Source organism: Budorcas taxicolor, chromosome 5 (genome assembly GCF_023091745.1).
Source record: "Budorcas taxicolor isolate Tak-1 chromosome 5, Takin1.1, whole genome shotgun sequence".
Taxonomy (NCBI): Eukaryota; Metazoa; Chordata; class Mammalia; order Artiodactyla; family Bovidae; genus Budorcas; species Budorcas taxicolor.
This window is the reverse complement of record NC_068914.1, coordinates 63289399-63308386: the sequence shown is the minus strand read 5'-3', so window position 1 is coordinate 63308386 and position 18988 is coordinate 63289399. Positions and strand designations below refer to the sequence as shown.

General features: G+C 39.9%; 1 protein-coding gene across 1 annotated transcript in view; it reads left to right on the top strand.

Moving 5' to 3' along the window:
- The window catches only part of KITLG (KIT ligand), a 126186-nt gene that overhangs the window by 26075 nt on the left and 81123 nt on the right, over positions 1 to 18988 (top strand). Inside the window, exon 2 of the mRNA XM_052640818.1 lies at positions 14481 to 14594. Within this exon, the coding sequence (XP_052496778.1) occupies positions 14481 to 14594 (114 nt within the window). The remainder of the gene's footprint in view (positions 1 to 14480; positions 14595 to 18988) is intronic.

Genomic DNA, 18988 nt, shown 5'->3' with positions numbered 1-18988 from the left:
ACTGGTCAGAATGGCAATCATCAGAAAGTCTACAAATAATAAATGCTGGAGAGGGTGTGGAGAAAAGGGAGCCCTCCTACATTCTTGGTGGAAATGTAAATTGGTATCTCCACTATGGAGAACAGTATAGAGGTTCTCAAAAAAACTACAGAGTTGACACATGATCCTACAATCCCACTCTTGGGCATATATCCAGAGTAAACAATAATTCAAAAAGATACATGCACCCCAGTGTTCATTACAGTACTATTTCTAAGAGCCAAGGCATGAAAGCAACCTAAATGTCCACCAGCAGATGAATGGATGAAGATGTGATACATGCATACAATGGAATATCACTCAGCCATGAAAAAGAATGAAATAATGGCATTTGTAGCAACATGGATAGACCTAAAGATTATCATGGTAAGTGAAGTAAGTGAGGGCTTTTCTGGTGGCTCAGCAGTAAAGAATCTGCTTGTCAATGCAGGAGACACAAGAGATGTGGGTTTGATCTCCAGGTCAGGAAGATCCCCTAGAGAAGGAAATGGCAACCTGCTCCAGTATTCTTGCCTGGAAAATTCCATGAACAGAAGATCCTGGCAGGCTACAGTCCATGGGGATAAAGAGTTGGACACAGTTGAGCATGCATACATGCACATTGCTGTTGCTCAGTCGTGTCTGACTCTTTGTGACCCTGCGGACTGTAGCCTGCCAGGCTCCTCTGTCCATGAGAGTCTCCAGACAAGAATACTGGAGTGGGTTACATGCACATTACTATATATAAAAGAGGTAAATTCGACCTACTGTATAGCCTAGGGAGCGATATTTAATCTTATAATAAACTAAGAATGGAAAAGAATATTCATATTCAACTGAATTACTTTGCTGTCTACATAAACATTGTAAATCAACTATACTTCAATAAAATTAAATTCAAAGAATAAACTTGGTTTCGGGGGTTTACTAGCAGAGTGGCCATAAACAAATTACTTAATCTCACGAAATCATATTTTACTCACCTACAAAATGGGGTAATAATAATCTACCTGGTTGGTGAGAAAGTCATATGAAATATCGCAGATTGCAATGTGTGGCCCTTCGTAGGAGTCAATATATGTGAGTCATTTCCCCTTTTAAATAGTATTTACATATAGAGTAAGGATGAACTGTCACAGGGCGTTTCTCCTCCCACCCCCATTCTTTCCTATAGATTATCTTGAAGTCCTTTAATTCTCCTTTTACTTTAAAGCCATTGCCTGCCTTTTGCTATTAAGCAGTTCCCTTCAGAATGTTCAGATTTTGTTATAAGAGCATACTTACCCATATTTCAAAATATTCTACTTCAAGAGAGAAGAGTGAATATCTTTATAGGATTTTATTGGACTGACTGGACTTCAGGCTGGTTTGAGTTTCATTTAACTGGCCTGTTAACATCTCCTTTCCTGATAACGGTAAAAACAACCAATCTGCTGTTTCTTTTGCCCCTTCAAGATTACTGGACAATCACTAGAGAAGAATTCGAATCTGTGTAGGATGCCTCTGTATTTTCTCTATAATGTCGGATGGCAAAATCTTGTTGAGCAATAAAAAATCTGAAGGAAGAAGCCACATAGAACTAAACGGTTATTCACTGACTGACAATCTGCTGTTGCTTTAGGTAAAGATTATTTTGGGAGGATATGGTTTGTATGACCTCAGAAAATCTGAACTCAGGACTCATTCCTATACCTGTATCTTGGTAACTTGCTTTCCTGGCTCTGGGTGGCTGAGCCAGTTGGCTGTCTTCCAGAGCACATTTGGGCTACAAGGGAACTGCCTGCTTGGCTAGCTGGCAGGCAAGATTAAAGAGGAGATGAATGTTGTTTCTGGCAGCAGCTGCTGCTTTGGTCAGGGGAGTCCTAATACCAGTCTGTAGTTCTCTGCATAAAGAAAAAGGCTACACAGACGCCTTGCTTACCTTTTCGACTTTGAAAAGTCTGTGGACCCTGGCAATGCATATTTTAAAACCACTTTTCACGTGCATAGAAAAGTTTGCTTTTTTTCCAAGTTTGGAGAATTAGAATCTTCTGGTTTCCCGAACAGCATATGTTGCCCTGATGTTCTTGGTCTGCATGCGTGTTAATTTCTACTAAAGGAAAGGAGTCTGCAACCTGACTTCTATGTAATAACACATGTTCAGATCAAGTAGACCGTTTGCTTCAGGGGGCTTTGCAGCTCCTTTTTCTGACATGTGGCTTTTTATTGTAAGAAAGGCTGTTTTGCTTCCGAAGAATTGATGAATGGGTGAATAGTCCACTAGAGTCTCTTGAGACTGGTTCTCAACAAAAACGAATTTAGATAACACCTTTGCTTTAGGGGTCTTCAGCCTCATCTTCCTGTAAATTTTCTCTTTTCAAGTTCCTTTTCAGTACTGTCTGCCACTGTTAAAACTTGCTCCCAGAAAAAAGACCCGCTATATCTTGTCATTCACAGTTGAATGTGAATTTTAGTCCCTGTCACCTCCCTCTATTAGGATTGTTTCTACTGTTTGTTTTGCTTCTGGTAGTGCCTATAGATTTCTCATTTTTCATCATGTAAATAAGCTGAGGGCTCTTTAACTATGAAAGGGTTATTGGAATTTTATGTGGCGTGGGGAGGACGTGGGGGACACTTTTGACGCATGCCGCTAAATTTAAAAAAAAATCTAGAAACGGCCGACAATAAGATTACTTTAATGTGTCTGTGCAGTGAAAGGTTATCATGAAATGAGGGGTTATCATACAATGAGCGTGACCTAGAGAGAAAAGTTGTACAATGCTAAAACAAAGTAGCCAAAGAAAAATGTCATCTGCAGAAGCAGAGTGTTACGGAAAAAACAGCAAGATGATTACCCAAGCCAAAAAGACACATTGTAGAGCTGAAGTCACAAACGAGGGACATTTTGCTTCAGCTTTCTATCTCCATAGGGTGTGTGTGTACGCACCTGCCCACGCGTTCGGGCACCCGCATACCCTTGTTGAAGTTTCCAGAAGTTAGAGAAAGAGGAAGGGAGAGAAAACAAAGATAAATATTTTGTCGATGTATTGGAACACCTCACTTCATTGGAAGTCAATTGTCTGTTAACCCAAGCTACTCTCAACACAGCTGGGAACTAAGAAATAAATTCAGAAAGCCATCTGACCCCCAAATTAGTGTCAGAATACCTATGCACTAAAGATCAGGCTCTTTGTTCATGCAGGATTGATTCTATAAAGTCCTTTCTTGAACTCTTATTTGTATGATTTTGAAGCAGTTGTTTCCCTGACTTCCTAGACAGGCCAAAACCTACAGGGCACACAACAAATCACTGCACAGCATCTGTGGTTTGGAAAGTTTTCATTTGATTCTCACCAGTGCTCCATGAACATGGAGGCAAAAACGATTCTCATTGTAGACACTGATAAACAGATACTCAGAAGGATTCACTGGCTTGTTTGAAGTCACACAGTGAGGGGCTCAGAGGTTTTTCTGGATCCGCCTTCTGTCCCCTGCCATCACACTACAGGTTTTCAAAAGCGTGAACTTTTTTTCTTTCTTGTCCTTGGAAACCTTTGTTCAAACAAAATCTTACCCGGAAGCATGAACAAATAGAATAGAAAAAAAAAGCTGAGTTGCTTGCTTAAAGCAAGCTTCGGGGGCCCAGAATTCTGGTGAGGCAGTATATTTTCCTTACCAGGAATAACTTGAACATTGCCCAGTGCTCCATTCATTGCTTAATTCATCCAGAAAGTAAATTTATTGAGCTTTGATTTATTTTTCTATTGGTGTTGGAACAAATATGATCACCAATTTAGTGACGTAAAACAATACAGATTTATGACATTATGGTTTGGAGATTCCAAGGTCCAAAGTGGGACTTACTGGGCTAAAAGCAAGGTGAGACCCTGTGTTGTCTTAAAGTCCGTAAGGGAGACTCTTTCCTTGCCTTTTTTCAGCTTCTAGACGCCACCAGCATTTCTTGACTCCTGGTCTCTTACTTCCATCTTAAATGCCAGCAGTGGCAAGTCAAGTCCTGATCATTGTCACATCTTGCTGACCCTTCTTCCATCATTGCATCTCTTTGACCAGCTAGAAAGGTTCTCAGTTTGTAAAGACCAGTATGGTTAGGTTGGATTTAGAGAATCAAGGATAATCTCTCCCATCTCAAGGTCCTTTGCCTAGTCACATCTGCAAAGTCCATTTTGCCATATAAGGCAATATATTCACAAATTCCAGGAGTTAGGACATGGCTATCTTTTTTGCCATTATTCCACCATAAGTACTGCCCCGCTTCCCATGGGACATGTGTTGTATTTGCCATGGAGACTACAAGAGGCTAGATATGGGCATATTAGCAGTAAAACTATGTTGCAAATCATTACCTGATGATATGGGGGAAATAAGTAGATTAAGACACAAACCAACAAAACTAAAAATACAATTGAAAAACAGTCATTCAAACAAGTACAGTAATTTGGAGCTCCTTGGAGAAGGACAGTCACGACTACATAACCAAAATACTTTTCCCCTCTAGCTTTTTTGAGGTTGTTCAGTCGATCAGTCGTGTCCGACTCTACAGTCTCATGGACTGCAGCATGCCAGGCTTCCCTATCCTTCTCCATTTCTCGGAGTTTGCTCAAATTCATGTCCATTGAGTCGGTGATGCCATCCAACCATCTCATCCTCTGTCATTCCCTTCTCCTCCTGCCTTCATTCTTTCCCAGCATCAGGGTCTTTACCAATGAGTCAGCTCTTCGCATCAGGTGGCCAGAGTATTGGAGCTTCAGTGTCAGTCCTTCCAATGAATATTCAGGGTTGATTTCCTTTAGGATGGACTGGTTTGACCTCCTTCCTGTCCAAGGGACTCTCGAGTCTTCTCCAACACCATAGTTTAAAAGCGTCAGTTCTTTGGCACTTAACCTCTTTTATTGTCCAGCTGTCGTATCCATCCATACATGACTACTGGGAAAACCATAGCTTTGACTATACAGACCTTTGTGGGCAAAGTAATGTCTCTGCTTTTTAATATGCTGTCTAGGTTTGTCATTGCTTTTCTTCCAAGGAGCAAATGTCTTTTAATTTCATGACTTCAGTCACTGTCCACAGTGATTTTTGATGCCCAAGAAAATAAAGTCTATCACTGTTTCCATTGTTTCCCCATCTATTTGCCATGAAGTGGTGGGACCAGATGCCATGATCTTCGTGTTTTGAATGTTGAGCTTTAAGCCAGCTTTTTCACTCTTATCTTTGACCTTCATCAAGAGGCTCTTTAATTCCTCTTTGCTTTCTGCCATAAGAGTGGTGTCATCTGCATATTGAGGTTATTGATATTTCTCCTGGCAATCTTGATTCCAGCTTGTGCTTCATCCAGCCCAGCATTTCACATGATGTACTCTGTATGTAAGTTAAATAAGCAGGGTGACAATATACAGCCTTGATGTACTCCTTGCCCAGTTTGAAATCAGTCTGTTGTTCGAGGTCTGGTTCTAACTGTTGCTTCTTGACCTGTATACAGGTTTCTCAGGAGGCAGGTAAGATGGTTTGGCATTCCCATCTCTTTAAGAATTTTCCATGGTTTGTTGTGATCTACACAGTCACAGAACCAGAGATCAAATTGCCAACATCCTTTGGATCATAGAAAAAGCTAGAGAATTCCAGAAAAACATCTAATTCTGCTTCATTGACTACACTAAATCCTTTGACTATAGATCACAGCAAACTGTGGAAAATTTATTGAGGTATGGCTGACAAAATTGTATATATTTAAGGCGTATGATGGGGTGTTTTGATATATGAATACATTGTGAGATGAAGACTACAGTCAGACTGTCTACAGTTACCCATGTGTATATGTGTGTGTGTGTCTGTGTGTATGATGAGTACACTTGAGATCTACTTTTAATCAGTATCTCCCCGTTTATTCCACCCCCTAGCCACCTTTCCATTCTACTCTTCATTACTATGAGTTCACCTTTTCTTTTTTTTTGACAAACGGGAGATCATATGATATTTGTATTTCTGTGTCTGGCTTATTTCATTTAGTCTTTCCTTTATTTGATGAGAATGAATCATCAAAGAAAAGCAAAGTTTAATATTTCTAGTCACTGTTTAGGATATCAGGGAAGTGTGTGTACTATATATTAGAATAATTTCTGCATAGAATAATATGGAAAAAATACTTTTCCATTTAAAAAAGTAAGCTCCTCATTTCAACCCTCTCCCAGAAACACTGATAAGGAGTTATTACTACTGCTGTGCAGAATGCTCAATACGTTTCTACCCTGACTGCTCCTCCATCCTAATGTTTAGTTATGCCTGAGTGAATGATTGGATTTTATGAAAGATGAATACTCATCAGTAGCAAAGTACATGACCCTTGAAGAACATGAGTGTGAACTGCATGGGTCCACTTATATATGGATATTTTTCAATAGTAAATACTGAGGTACTACACAGTCTCAGATTGGTTGAATCCCTGGATGCTGAGGAGCCAGGGACAGGGTGGGCTGACTATAAATTTTACATGGATGACTGCTGCATTGCTCAAGGGCCAACTGTATATGCAACATCAAATTACAATTTCAGTGTAATAGCTTTAACATAGTGCTTCATGAAATATGTTTCTCAGAGATACTTGATTTTTATTTTTTTATTTTATTGAAGTATAATTGTTTTACTATGTTGTGTTAATTTCCAGTGTGCAGCAAAGTGATTCAGTTACGTTCATGCATTCTTTTTCATGTTTTTTTCCATTATAGTTTATCCCAGGATATTGAATATAGTTCTCTGTGCTATAGAGTAGGATCTTGTTTATTCATCCTATGCATAATAGGTTGCAACTGCTAGTCCCAAACTTTCAGTCCATTCCTTTCCCATCTCCCCTCACCTTTGGCAACCAAAACTACTATGTCTGTGAGTCTGTTTCCGTTTCTTAGGCAAGTTCACTTGTGTTGTGTTTTGGATTCCAGATATGAGTGATACCATATGGTGTCTGGCTTCCTCGGACTGCCTTCACTTGGTGTGATAATCTCTAGGTCTACTCACATGGTTGTAAATGGCACTGTTGCAGTCTCCTTTATGGCTACTGTGCCATTCCATACATGTATCACATCTTTATCTGTTCATCTGTTGATGGGCATTTAGGTTGTTTCCATAGCTTGGCTATTGTAAATAGTGGTGCAGTGAACATTGGGGTACCCGTATCTTTTCAAATTATAGTTTTCTCATGATATATGTCCAAGAGTGGGATGGTAAAATCATATGGAAAACATCTTTAGTTTTTTTTGAAGAACCTCCATACTGTTTTCCATAGTAGCTGCACCAATTTACATTCTCTCAGGAATATTTGAGTGTATTAACAGATTTAAGTTTAGTCCTGCCAAATAGGCCCTAATAAATTGAGCAAAGTCATCTTTACAGATGTTTGTAGATAGTTGATCCAAAAGAAATTGTTGCCCTGGTGAAATTACTTTGCAATTGTTAATAGATTTTGAATGTCTTACAAAACTTACAATTAATATATATTTTTAAACTCTCAAAAACATATAAAATTATAAAATTAAAAGTTCTGAAAAATGTAAAATATTCAGCTTTGACTTGGAAACAAGCTTGTCTTCATATGCATGGTATTTAAAATAATTATTGAAGTCTTTGAGAGATGGTGTCAGAGTCTTCCCCAGTGATGTAACAGCTTCCTGGGAGTGCTATGACAGTATGAGGTGATGAAGAGGACAAGATTTCAAACTGCACACACTTGAGTTTTCATTCTGATCTCACCACGGAGTGAAAGTGAAAGTCACTCAGTAGTGTCTGACTCTTTGTGACCCTATGGACTATACAGCCAATGGGATTCTCCAGGCCAGAATACTGGAGTGGGTAGCCTATCCCTTCTGCAGCAGATCTTCCTGACCCAGGAATTGAACCAGGGTCTCCTGCATTGCAGGCAGATTCTTTACCAGCTTAGCTATCAGGGAAGCCCTCACCATGTAGAAGTCACCAAATCTCTCTTTATTTTGGTTTCTTCATCTTCAAAATTAAGATAGATAAATCTTAAATTTTGTTTGTGATCAGTTGGACAAAATGTTTGGTACCCAGTAAATATTCAGTAAGGGAAAGTTGTATTCACTGCTGTTCAGAAAGCAGCAGCATTTGTGCACACATTCGGACATCCTGCCTGGTGGTACTGATGACCTGCAGTATACACTCTATTCAAAGCCAGGCCCTCTGTTTGAGACCTGGGTCTCACCCCTTCCTGTCCTCAAGAACATTGCTCTAATGTACCTTTCGTCTGACCTACAGTGCCAGTTGCATCTCCTTCTGGATTGTCCCCATAGGTATGTAGACAGCCTGGTATTTCTACCATCTTACAAATAAAAGTCTCCCCCCATTCCAACCTAATTCTTCACCAACCACACTCTCACTTTGTTGTTATTTCTTTGTTTATTTATTTATTTGCTATCCTTTGAAAGACACCTCTTTTAAAAAAGCTATCTGTATGCATTGTTTCTAATCGCTCACCCTTCACTCTCAAATCCACCCCTCCCGGGCCTTTTCCAAACTGTTTCAATAAAAATGCTCTCATTAATGTCACCAGTGGCTTCTGTGCTGCTAAATTCAGTAATCAGTTCTCAGTCCTCATCTTACTTGATCTGTTATGAGTATTTGATGTAGTTCATAGTTTGACCTCCTTAAGGTACTTTTACTGTTTCTGTTTTTTTTTTTTTTTTTTTAACTTGGGTTCTTCCTCTTCCTCCTCCCCTGGCTCTCTCTCAGGCTCCTTTGTGTGTTCTAAATCTTTTTCCAGACCTCTTAAGGTTGGAGCACCATAGGACCCAGTTATTTGTTCTTTTTTCTGTTTGTATTCACTCCTTTGATAGTCTCATCCACTCTTTTGCTTAAAATTCCATTTATGTATCAAAGGCTGTCGTATTTATATATCCAGCCCAAACTACCCTCCTCAGTCCAGATTCGAATATCCTGACCTACTTTCATCACTGGGATATCTTAAAGACATCTCAAACTGAGGACATTCAAAACTTTACTCCTGATATGACCCCCCCAAACCTTCTCTACCCCTCAGTCATTCCCGTATTGATAACTTGATGGCAATACTGTCCATTGAGTTGCTCAGACCAGAATCCTTGGAGTCATCCTTGACTCTGAGCTAACAACCTCTAAGTAGTACATGGCAACAGCCCTTTCTTGCGTGGATTATACCAGTATCCCCAAATTGGTCTTCCTGTTTCTACTTGTTGTTAAAGCCTGAGTCTATTCTTACCACAGCAATCAGAAGTGATCTTTTTAAATTTTTGTTTTCTTTAGGGAAAGAATTTATATTTTTAGAGCAGTTCATAGCAAAATTGAGAGGAAGGTACAGAGGTTTCCCCAATGCCTCTTACCCTGACACATGTAGGGCCTCCCCCATTATCAATAATTTCCCACCAGAGTGGTGCATTTGTTACAGCTGATGGACTTACACTGATACACCTTAATCACCCAGAGCCCATAGTCTATGCTAGGGTTTACTCTTGGTGGTGTATTTTCTGTGAGTTTAGACAAACATATAATTACATATATTCACAATTATAGTATCATATAGATTACTTTCACTGCACTAGAAATCTTCTGTGCTCTGTGGGCTTCCCAGGTGGCGGAGTGGTAAAAAATCTGCCTACTAATGCAAGAGACGGAGAAGGCACTGGCGACCCACTCTAGTACTCTTGCCTGGAAACTCCCATGGACAGAGGAGCCTGGTAGGCTGCAGTCCATGGGGTCGCACAGAGTCAGACACGACTGACGCAACAGCAGCAGCAATGCAAGAGACATGAATTCAATCCCTGGGTTGGGAAGATCTCCTGGAGAAGAAAATGGCAACCCACTGCAGTATTTTTGCCAGGAGAATCCCATGGACAGAGGAGCCTGGTGGGCTACAGTCCATAGGGTCACGCAGAGTCGAACACAGCTGAGCACACATGCATGCATGCATGCTCTGTCTGTGCATGCCTCCTGCTCCAACCCATGGCAACACTGATCTTTTCACTGTTTGCACAGTTTTGCCCTTGCCGAAATGACAGAGGAGTTGGAATCAAATGGTGTAGAGCCTTTTCATATTGGCTTCTTCACTTTGTAATGTGCGTTTGTTTCCTCTAGGTCATTTTATGGCTTCATAGCTCATTTCTCTTTAGTGCTGAGTAAAAGTCCATTGCCCAGATATACCACAGTTTATTCATCTATTCACCTGCTGAAGGACATTCTGGTTGTTTCCAGGTTTTGGCAGTTTTGAATAAACTGCTATAAAAATCAGTAAGCAGGTTTTTGTATGGATATATATTTTCAGCTCCTTGGGACAGGACCAAGGAGCATGATTGCTTGATCATATGGTAAGTGTATATTCAGTTTTGTAAGAGAGGACCAGGTTTTTAGTATTATTATTATATAATATGTCATCTGTCTCCTATGCTCAAAATCCTGCGAGTCCCTATTGGTTGACAGTAAAAGTCAAAAATCCAGAGGAGTATACAAGACCCTACATGATCTGACCTGTTCTCTTTGACATCATCATCTTCATTGCTCGCTGCTTTAATCTCACATGCGTGCATGTGTGCTAAGCTTCAGCCCTGTCCAATTCTTTGCAACCCTTTGGACTGTAGCCCACCCGGCTCCTCTATCCATGGGATTCTCCAGGCAAGAATACTGAAGTGGGTTACCATGCCCCTTCAGGGGATCTTCCCAACTTAGGGATAGAACCCAAGTCTCTTGTCTCCTGTGTTGGCAGATGGGTACTTGACCACTAGCACCACCTGAGAAGCCCTGCTTTCTTCTTGCTCTTCCTTAAATAAAGCAGGTTCCTTAAATCAATGAGATGGATTTCTTTTATAATGGTGGGGGGAGGTACACTTTCTAAAAATTGTCAGGGTAGTGACATTCCAAGTAGGTTTTTTCTTTATTCTCCAAGTGTTTGGTAATGATAATATATTACTTTAATAATAAAATATCTTGAAAGATTCAATTGAAAACAACAAAATAGACCTTAGGGACTTAGCAGTATCTTCTCTTTCTCTGTCTATAACACTCTCCTACAGACATCTGCATGGATAATTCCCTTAGTGCCATCTAATCTTTGATAGAGCATTGCCTTCCCAATGAGGCCCCATCAAAATAGCATTCTTTTTGCAGTCATTCATATTGCAGTCTCTGGGGAAAGAGAGGTGGCGTTAATAGCTGGTACTGTGGCCTTTTCTCTAGATTCAGAGATGCCTGGGGATTTGACCTCTCTACCTTCCTCTTTGTATCAAGAACTCAAGTAATTGATAGGAGTATACCTAAACTTCACCCAAGAGAATTCTGCTGAAGTTACTAGGTAGCAGAACAATCACCAGTATGCATTTTATTGTTGAGACTGTTACTGGTGGGAGTAGCTATAATGGAGAATGAGTGGCAGCTCATGGCATGTCCCTGAAGGGGCTTCTCAACTAGCGAGATATAAGCCTGAGAAGTGGTCCTGCCCACCCAGCATTGTGGATCATTGCCACATGCTGCAGGGATGTAGTGATATGTGGACATTAGAGATGGTTCAGGAGTCAGTCATGAGTTCCACCCTGCTGTGCGTGCTCTTTGTCACCGCTCCTGTTTCCCTTCTCAAAGCTCAGTAGTACACTTGGTGCTGGGTGAAGCCTCTAAAGCCTCATGAGTGTAACTGTCACCTGGAACCTAAGACCCTGCTGCTAGTAGAGAACAGTAGGCATTATAATTCCAGTCCCTGTACTGAGATCTAATTTTTCTCTTTTCATGGTGCACTTTTGACATACTATATAATCTGGGTATTTATCAGTTTTATTGGTCATGCTATGCCTTCTCTCGCTAGAAGCTAAGCTTCATGAGGGCAGGGATTTTTGCTTTTTTTAAAACTAATGTATCCACAGCATCTAGAAGAGTGCCCAGCACACAGTAGCACTAGGTGCTTAATAAATATTTGCTGAATGAATGAATGAGTGAACAAATGTTTGTGTAGTGTTTCTTCAGTGTCAGGCATAAGACAAGGTAAAGAGAAATCAATAGAATTTTTGCCCTTATATTTCTTTTTTTTTTCATTCAGTCTTACTGAGATATAATTGACATATATCTTATGTAAGTTGTACAGTATAGTGATGACTTACATACATCATGCAGTGATGACCATATTAAGATTAGTGAACATCTGTCATCTCGTATAGTTACAAAAGTAAAGAAGCAGAATTTTTTTTCCTTGTGATAAGAACTCTTGGGATTTACTCTCAGACAACTTTCATATATAACATAGAGCAGTGCTAACTATATTTATCATGTTATACACTACATCCCTTGTAGTTATTTATCTTTCAACTGAAAGTTTGTATATTTCGATCACCTTTATTGAATTCCCCCTCCCTCATCCCTGTGCCTTTATATTCCTTACAGCCTAGAATATGAATAAGGTTATTAGGGATTGGCCTTTTATAGAGATCCTTAGGGAGGATCCCAAAGTCAGATCATGAAAGAGGGTGTTGGAGAAATCTGTTTCAAGGGAGGGTTAGATTTTAGCGATGACAGTATGAAAGACACTTTGAGTTTAAGCACTGTATTTACATACATGAAGGGAAACTCTTAGGGGAGATGTTATGTGTTGGGATTGTCCAAAAAGCAGAATCCCCCAAACAAATCATTTACACCAGCGGTTCCCAACCTTTTCGGCACCAAGGCCCAGTTTTAATGGAAGACAATTTTTCCACAGGCCAGGGTAGAGATGGGGATAGTTTGGGGATGATTCAAGCATATTACATGGATTGTGCATGTTATTTCTATTATTTATTACTCAGCTTCACTTCAGATCATCAGGCACTAGATCCCAAAGGTTAGGGACCCCTGATGTACACAATTTAGTCTTTATTTTTGGCCCAAGGGAGAAGAGCAGGATCCCACCAAGCTCAAAGTAGCCTTAAACAAAATTAAGCAGGATTGCTTAACATTCATAGGTTACAATGGTAAAACAATGAAGGGATTTTAGTTTTGTTCACACTCCATTATTATCTATGTAGGGAGTATTGTAGTCTTAGAAATTTCAGTAAATGGTCATTGTAACTTGGTCCAGTATAATATCTATTAAGGTGGCAGATATTAATTGAAAATAATAATCCAGTTACATTTAATACATGGCTGGTTACATAATAAGTAGGAAAGATTTCTAGCCATGTGCAGATGGGCCTTTGTGTAATTTTAAGATTCCGTAGATGAATGTTAATTCATAAAAGAATTCTCACATTTTAAAATATCATCACATCTCTATGCCTGTGCTCCTGTTGTTTATTTTTCCTGGAATGCTCATCCCCTCCCTGTCACCTCTTGCAAATTCCTCCTCTGTCCACCAGAATCCAGTTGGAGTCACATTTTCTCTGAGGCTTTTCTTGGCACTGCCTTTCTGCCACAAGTTCTCTCCCTTAAGATTAATTGATTAATTGCTTTCTCCTCTGGGTTCCCAAAACATTTATCATGGGGTGTGGGTAATACTTCTTTCCCTGAATCTGCATTTCAGGGGAGTCTTATCACCTTTGTTTTTCTGGCTGGCTCAGTCCCTGTCTCATACAAGTTCAATAAATAGGTACCAAATTTGAAGCATTAGACTCTTTTTTAACCTTGATCACTGATTCATCTAGCAAATATTTAGCAAGAGCTTTTTATATTCCAGGTGCTGTTATGTCTTATAAAGATACTGAGGGGGGAAAAAATAGATGCCCCAATTTTTGGAAATACAAAACATAGGGTGATAAGAAAAAGTAAGCCATGCCTAAAAGTATTTAACATGGTTGAAAGAGTTATTTGGAAAGAGAGGTAGCGTGTGTGTGTGTGTGTGTGATTACTTCATGCTGGTATTCAAAAATGTCTTCTCATTGACTAAAAAAATATTTTTCCTTGTTAAATCGCTAAAAAGCTGATAGAAAACAATGATTCTTTTAATATCTCACCAATTAGATTAAATTCTCTCCTAAATATCTCTCCCTCACTTTAACTGGGTGTTCTAGTAGGTTATTGGGTTAAAGCAATGCTCAGAGTTTTGCTGTTACTTGCCATACAGTCTACATTTAAAGTAGAGAAAAATTTTTTTGGTGCCTTAAGGTACAAATTTTATGCATTCCCTAGTTTTTAGAAAATAGCTTAAGTGATAAATTCTTTTCATGTTGCTACAAGTTCATTTCTAATTGCCATTGGGGAATTGCCCATAGAAAGCTTTTGACAAAAGTTAAAGATACTGTCATTGAAATGAAAAATCCAAACCATATTTTAACTGAGAATTTTAATAAATTTGGTTAGCATAGTTTGTGTGTATGGCATTTAATTGTATTTAAGCCAATAGTATTAAAAGAAAAAAAAAACAACCCTCAAGATCGATTCTTTTTTCCACATTAAGGCAGAAAATGTTAGTTGTTACTAGTGTGAGTGACTATGGATATTTACTGACGGTCACCAGCATTTTTTCTCTTTTCATTTAGACTTGGATTATCACTTGCATTTATCTTCAACTGCTCCTACTGAATCCTCTCGTCCACACTCAAGGGATCTGCCGGAACCGTGTGACTGATGATGTGAAGGACGTTACAAAATTGGTAAGGAATGCTTTCAATTGCTCTGATTCTTGTACTTTTTGGAAAAGATTTCCTTTTTTTCTTGCCCCAGGTTAGTGTCTTTCAGAGTCAGGAGAGAAGTCACTGAGTTATCCTGAAGGGTTTGTAGAGAGCAGGTCAGGAGATAACTTGAGGTCCCGGAGCATCTTGTTGGTCAAGCTGGCCGCCACGCCTCGCTTGAGGGACTTTGTTTCCTTGCTGGCCTCTTCTTCTCCTTTGCAGGCAGTGAAGGACACTGGCGAGGCTCTGTCTGCTGATGTGTGAGCACTAGCTTGCTCCCCATTATCTCGTAGGCAAGCTTCATTTTCCCTCCACACGTCTTCCTGCTCTTCTCTAAGGAGCCTAACAAAAGGAGGTCTGAGCTGCTCATTCTCCCGTTTCCAACCTCTCTAAGACCCCGTTACACGCGGGTGGGTGTTTGCCCCCTCAGTAAACACAGCTGGAGTCGTTTGTTGCCTGAACGTTGACCAGACACATCTCCCACACCCATCCCCTCAGCAAAAGCCGCTTTTCATTAGTGCGCCTTCCTCACGGCCAGCCTCATGCCAGCTTCTCTCAAGACGCAGACCGCAGAGAGGGGGGCGTGGCAGCCTCTGAAATGGATTCCTCCCGACCCTCAGGGTCTAGCGGCAGTTGTCCGTGTTCATTGGAGCAGCATTGTTTGCTTTTGGAATGAACACACTTTGAAAAGCTGTTTTGTAAGTTCCTGATTTAAACGAGCCCACTGGCACTCAGTTATTTGAATATTGTTTCGAGAGCAGAGTGATGTGAGAACAGGAACGAAATGAGGGTTGTAGTATGTAAAACAGAAAGGAAAGTATATTTGTTGAGATATGTATCTTTCCTACTTTGATATGCATTTCCTGGTGTATATGTTGTTATTTTGGGTCATAGCCAAGCTTCAAAACAGAAGTTTAATGCTACGATCTGAGTCTTGCTTAGCTTAGTCTCAATGTAGAATTAAGAATATACGCATACAATGTAGAATTAAGAATATACACATACATGCACACACACACACCCACCGTGCAGATTTCTTTGGATACCTACAAAGTCCAGGCTTAAAAATATTCTCTGGTGCAGTATCTGAAGGTGTATCAACATGTTTTATTTGAGGGGCTGGTGATCCAAGCACTGTAACATTTGCCTCCTGTATGCCCAGCTGGGTTTAAGGATGGGCTGGGGGAAGTACTTTTTTCAAAACATAGATCATGATCCTTTTCCTCAAGTTGCTCGTTAGTTTGTGAGCCAAGGAACTATACTAAGGAGAAAACATTTATATTCAAAATTTGTTATGGGTCAAAGGCCCTCATGAAATGTTTGTTCGATGGATAAAGTATGGATGTTCATCACTGTGCAGCAACTAAATTATCTGTGACGTTCATGAAAGTCACAGGTGTCTGGGCCCCACCGTTTAAACAGGTCTGAGGAAGGGCTCTAGGCATCTACATTTTAAAGATATTCCTTAAAGGAGGTTTAAGAACCATTGTTTTAGATGGTTTATGCTGTCAAAGTTTAGAGACCAAAATATTGTGACCTTACTTTAACCTCATTTCTTATTATGGCCAGTTTTATCTACGTTGTATCAGTTCAGTTCAGTTGCTCAGTCATGTTTGACTCTTTGCAACCCCTTGGACTGCAGTACTCCAGGCCTCCCAGTCTATCACCAACTCCTGGAGCTTGCTCAAACTCACGTCCATAGAGTTGGTGATATCATCCAAATATCTCATCCTCTATTGTTCCCTTCTCCTCCTCCGTTCAATCTTTATCAGCATCAGGGTCTTTTCTATGGAGTCAGTTCTTTGCATCAGGTGGCCAAAGTATTGGAGTTTCAGTTTCACCATCAGTCCTTCCAATGAATATTCAGGACTGATTTTCTTTAGGGTTGACTGGTTTGATCACCTTGCAGTCCAAGAGACTCTCAGGAGGCCTCTCCAACACCACAGTTCAAAAGCATCAATTCTTTTTCTTTGACACTCAGCTTTCTTTATGGTCCAACTCTCACATACATACATGACTACCGGAAAAACCATAGCTTTTTCTATGTTGTATGGGTTTACATATATGTTAGATTAATGCGAGTCTCCAAAATAGACTTAAAGTAGGTCACAGCTGGGACGTGAACAACTCTTAATGGGGCTATTTGTGGAACCATGGCGCTACAATGAGCAGAGGAGATAGGAATTTGTCCTAGGCATCCAACTTCAAATATGTGAGCAAGGAATCACAGATGGAAGGTGATGGTGTATCTGACCACAGGCTAAACATGTCCAAAATTAAAATGGCATTTAAGAAAAATTACTTGTAGTCAGTATTTTTTGCTGTTTGAAGAATGTTACTTAATAAGCACCACTTCCTGTGAAATGTCAAACCGATATTTTCACGTGGCATAAGTAAGTATTGTAAGCACCTTCCAAGATTTTCCGTTCTTGTCTTTAACCATCTGCTTATTTTCAGTCTGTTACCTATCAGTTGAAAAATGCAAGAAACTTTGAGAAAGAAATGCCTGGAAAGACATACTTAGTAAAATATTAATATAATTCCTTTCCCCAGGGGCAAATGTAAAATCATTAAGCTGAAAAAAAGTCTTTTTTCTCCCTTCCAGCAACTGACTCAGAGGGGAATTTTTTAATTTCAAGAGTTGATCTAAATGAAATTAGTGTGTTTACTCAAGATTATTGGGGGAAAAGTCAAGTTAATAACAAAAAAGGATTTAGAAGATCACTTCTGATTGAATGAAGACCTACTTAATGCACAGCCAGTATTTCATAGAGTAGGAAATTGAAAGATATGAAATAATCCCTGGTCTCAGAGTGTTTATAATCTAGTTTGGGGCTAAGCCATCTCTATGAATATATGAAAGCAGATCACTAATACACAATAACCACATGAAAATGGGTGCTATTTAAAATATTTTCTGGTAAAGTATGGGATCCGGCTTGTACTAATTTTTTGGTTAGAATGGATTTTAGCATCTGACAGACATGCTCTTTGACCTTAGATAAGAAATTATCTTTCTAAAGCTCAGTTCTTCCCAATTTTGTGGTGTAGATGGAATAAGAGAATGTGTGTATGTGTGTATATATATATATGCACATATATGTATAACCACAGTTATTGTCACATAATCTCTCTGTGCCCCAGTTTCCTCATCATTATAATAGATTAATGGTACAACAGGGGTTAGCAGTGCCAACCTTCTGGCAGTGGAAAATCATCTCACAGCCTATAGCTGGCCCTCTGCATATAAGGTTCCTCCCTAGCTGTGGTTTTTGCTTCCACGGATTCAACAAAGGTGGATTGTGTAGTAGTGTAATACTATTGAAAAAAAATAGGAGTATGAGTAGACTCACGAAATTCAAACACGTGTTGTTCAAGGATCTACTGTACCTAACCTCACAGAGTGATTTTAAAGATTAAATAAATTAAAAGGACAGTGCTAGGAACATAGCAAGTGCTTGCTAAATATTATGTTAGTAATTGTAGTACAGGGCCCCCTTGGTGGCTCGGTGGTAAAGAATCTCTCAATGCAAGAGACCCGGATTTGATTCCTAGGTTGGGAAGATCCCCTGGAGGAGAAAATGGCAACCCACTCTAGTATTCTCGCCTGGATAATCCCATGGACGGAGGAGCCTGGTGAGCTACAGTCCAGGGTCACAAAGAGTTGGACATACTTAGCAACGGAGGATAGAATGGTAGTGTGATGGTAGTGATGTTTGTGGGTCATAGGATACTGGAGCTGAATTTAGAGAATTTAGAATTTCATAAATAGGAAAACTGAGATCCATGAGTGGTGAGGTCCAGCTCCTGGTCCCACACCTGTGTTGTCTTCTAGGACAGTGGTTTTCAGACTGGCTTAAGAGACTACCCAGCAGCTCTGCTTTTATTTGTGTTTCTGGGTTTCTAAATCAGACTTGGGTGGAACAAAGAATTGAGCTTCTGGAAAAAATGTTTGCAAATCACATCTCTAAACCGGCGTTTTGTGGAATATTACTTGAGAACCATCCAGTGACAATCTCTGAGGGTCCTTATGAAAAGTTTAGCCATCAGGGCCCTGCCTCAGAAATACTGGATTGCGGTTCATGGAGATGTGATGTAGGAAACTTAATGTGTTGGACTGGCAATGTGTTGGACTGGCGTCCCAGGTGATAGTCATTTGCATAGGTCAGGACTGCTGAGGTCATAATATTATACTTACAATATGGGGTTGTTTCCATATTTGAAAAGAAGTGGCGTTCCCATCCTTAGCCTAAAACTCATTGATTTCACGAATTCAAACAGGGACATGAGTGACTTTTCAGTTTTATGGCTACAGATAACCACAGCCTCTCTCTGGAGAACAGTGGAGCAAAAAAGCATCTTGAAGTAGGTCAGGC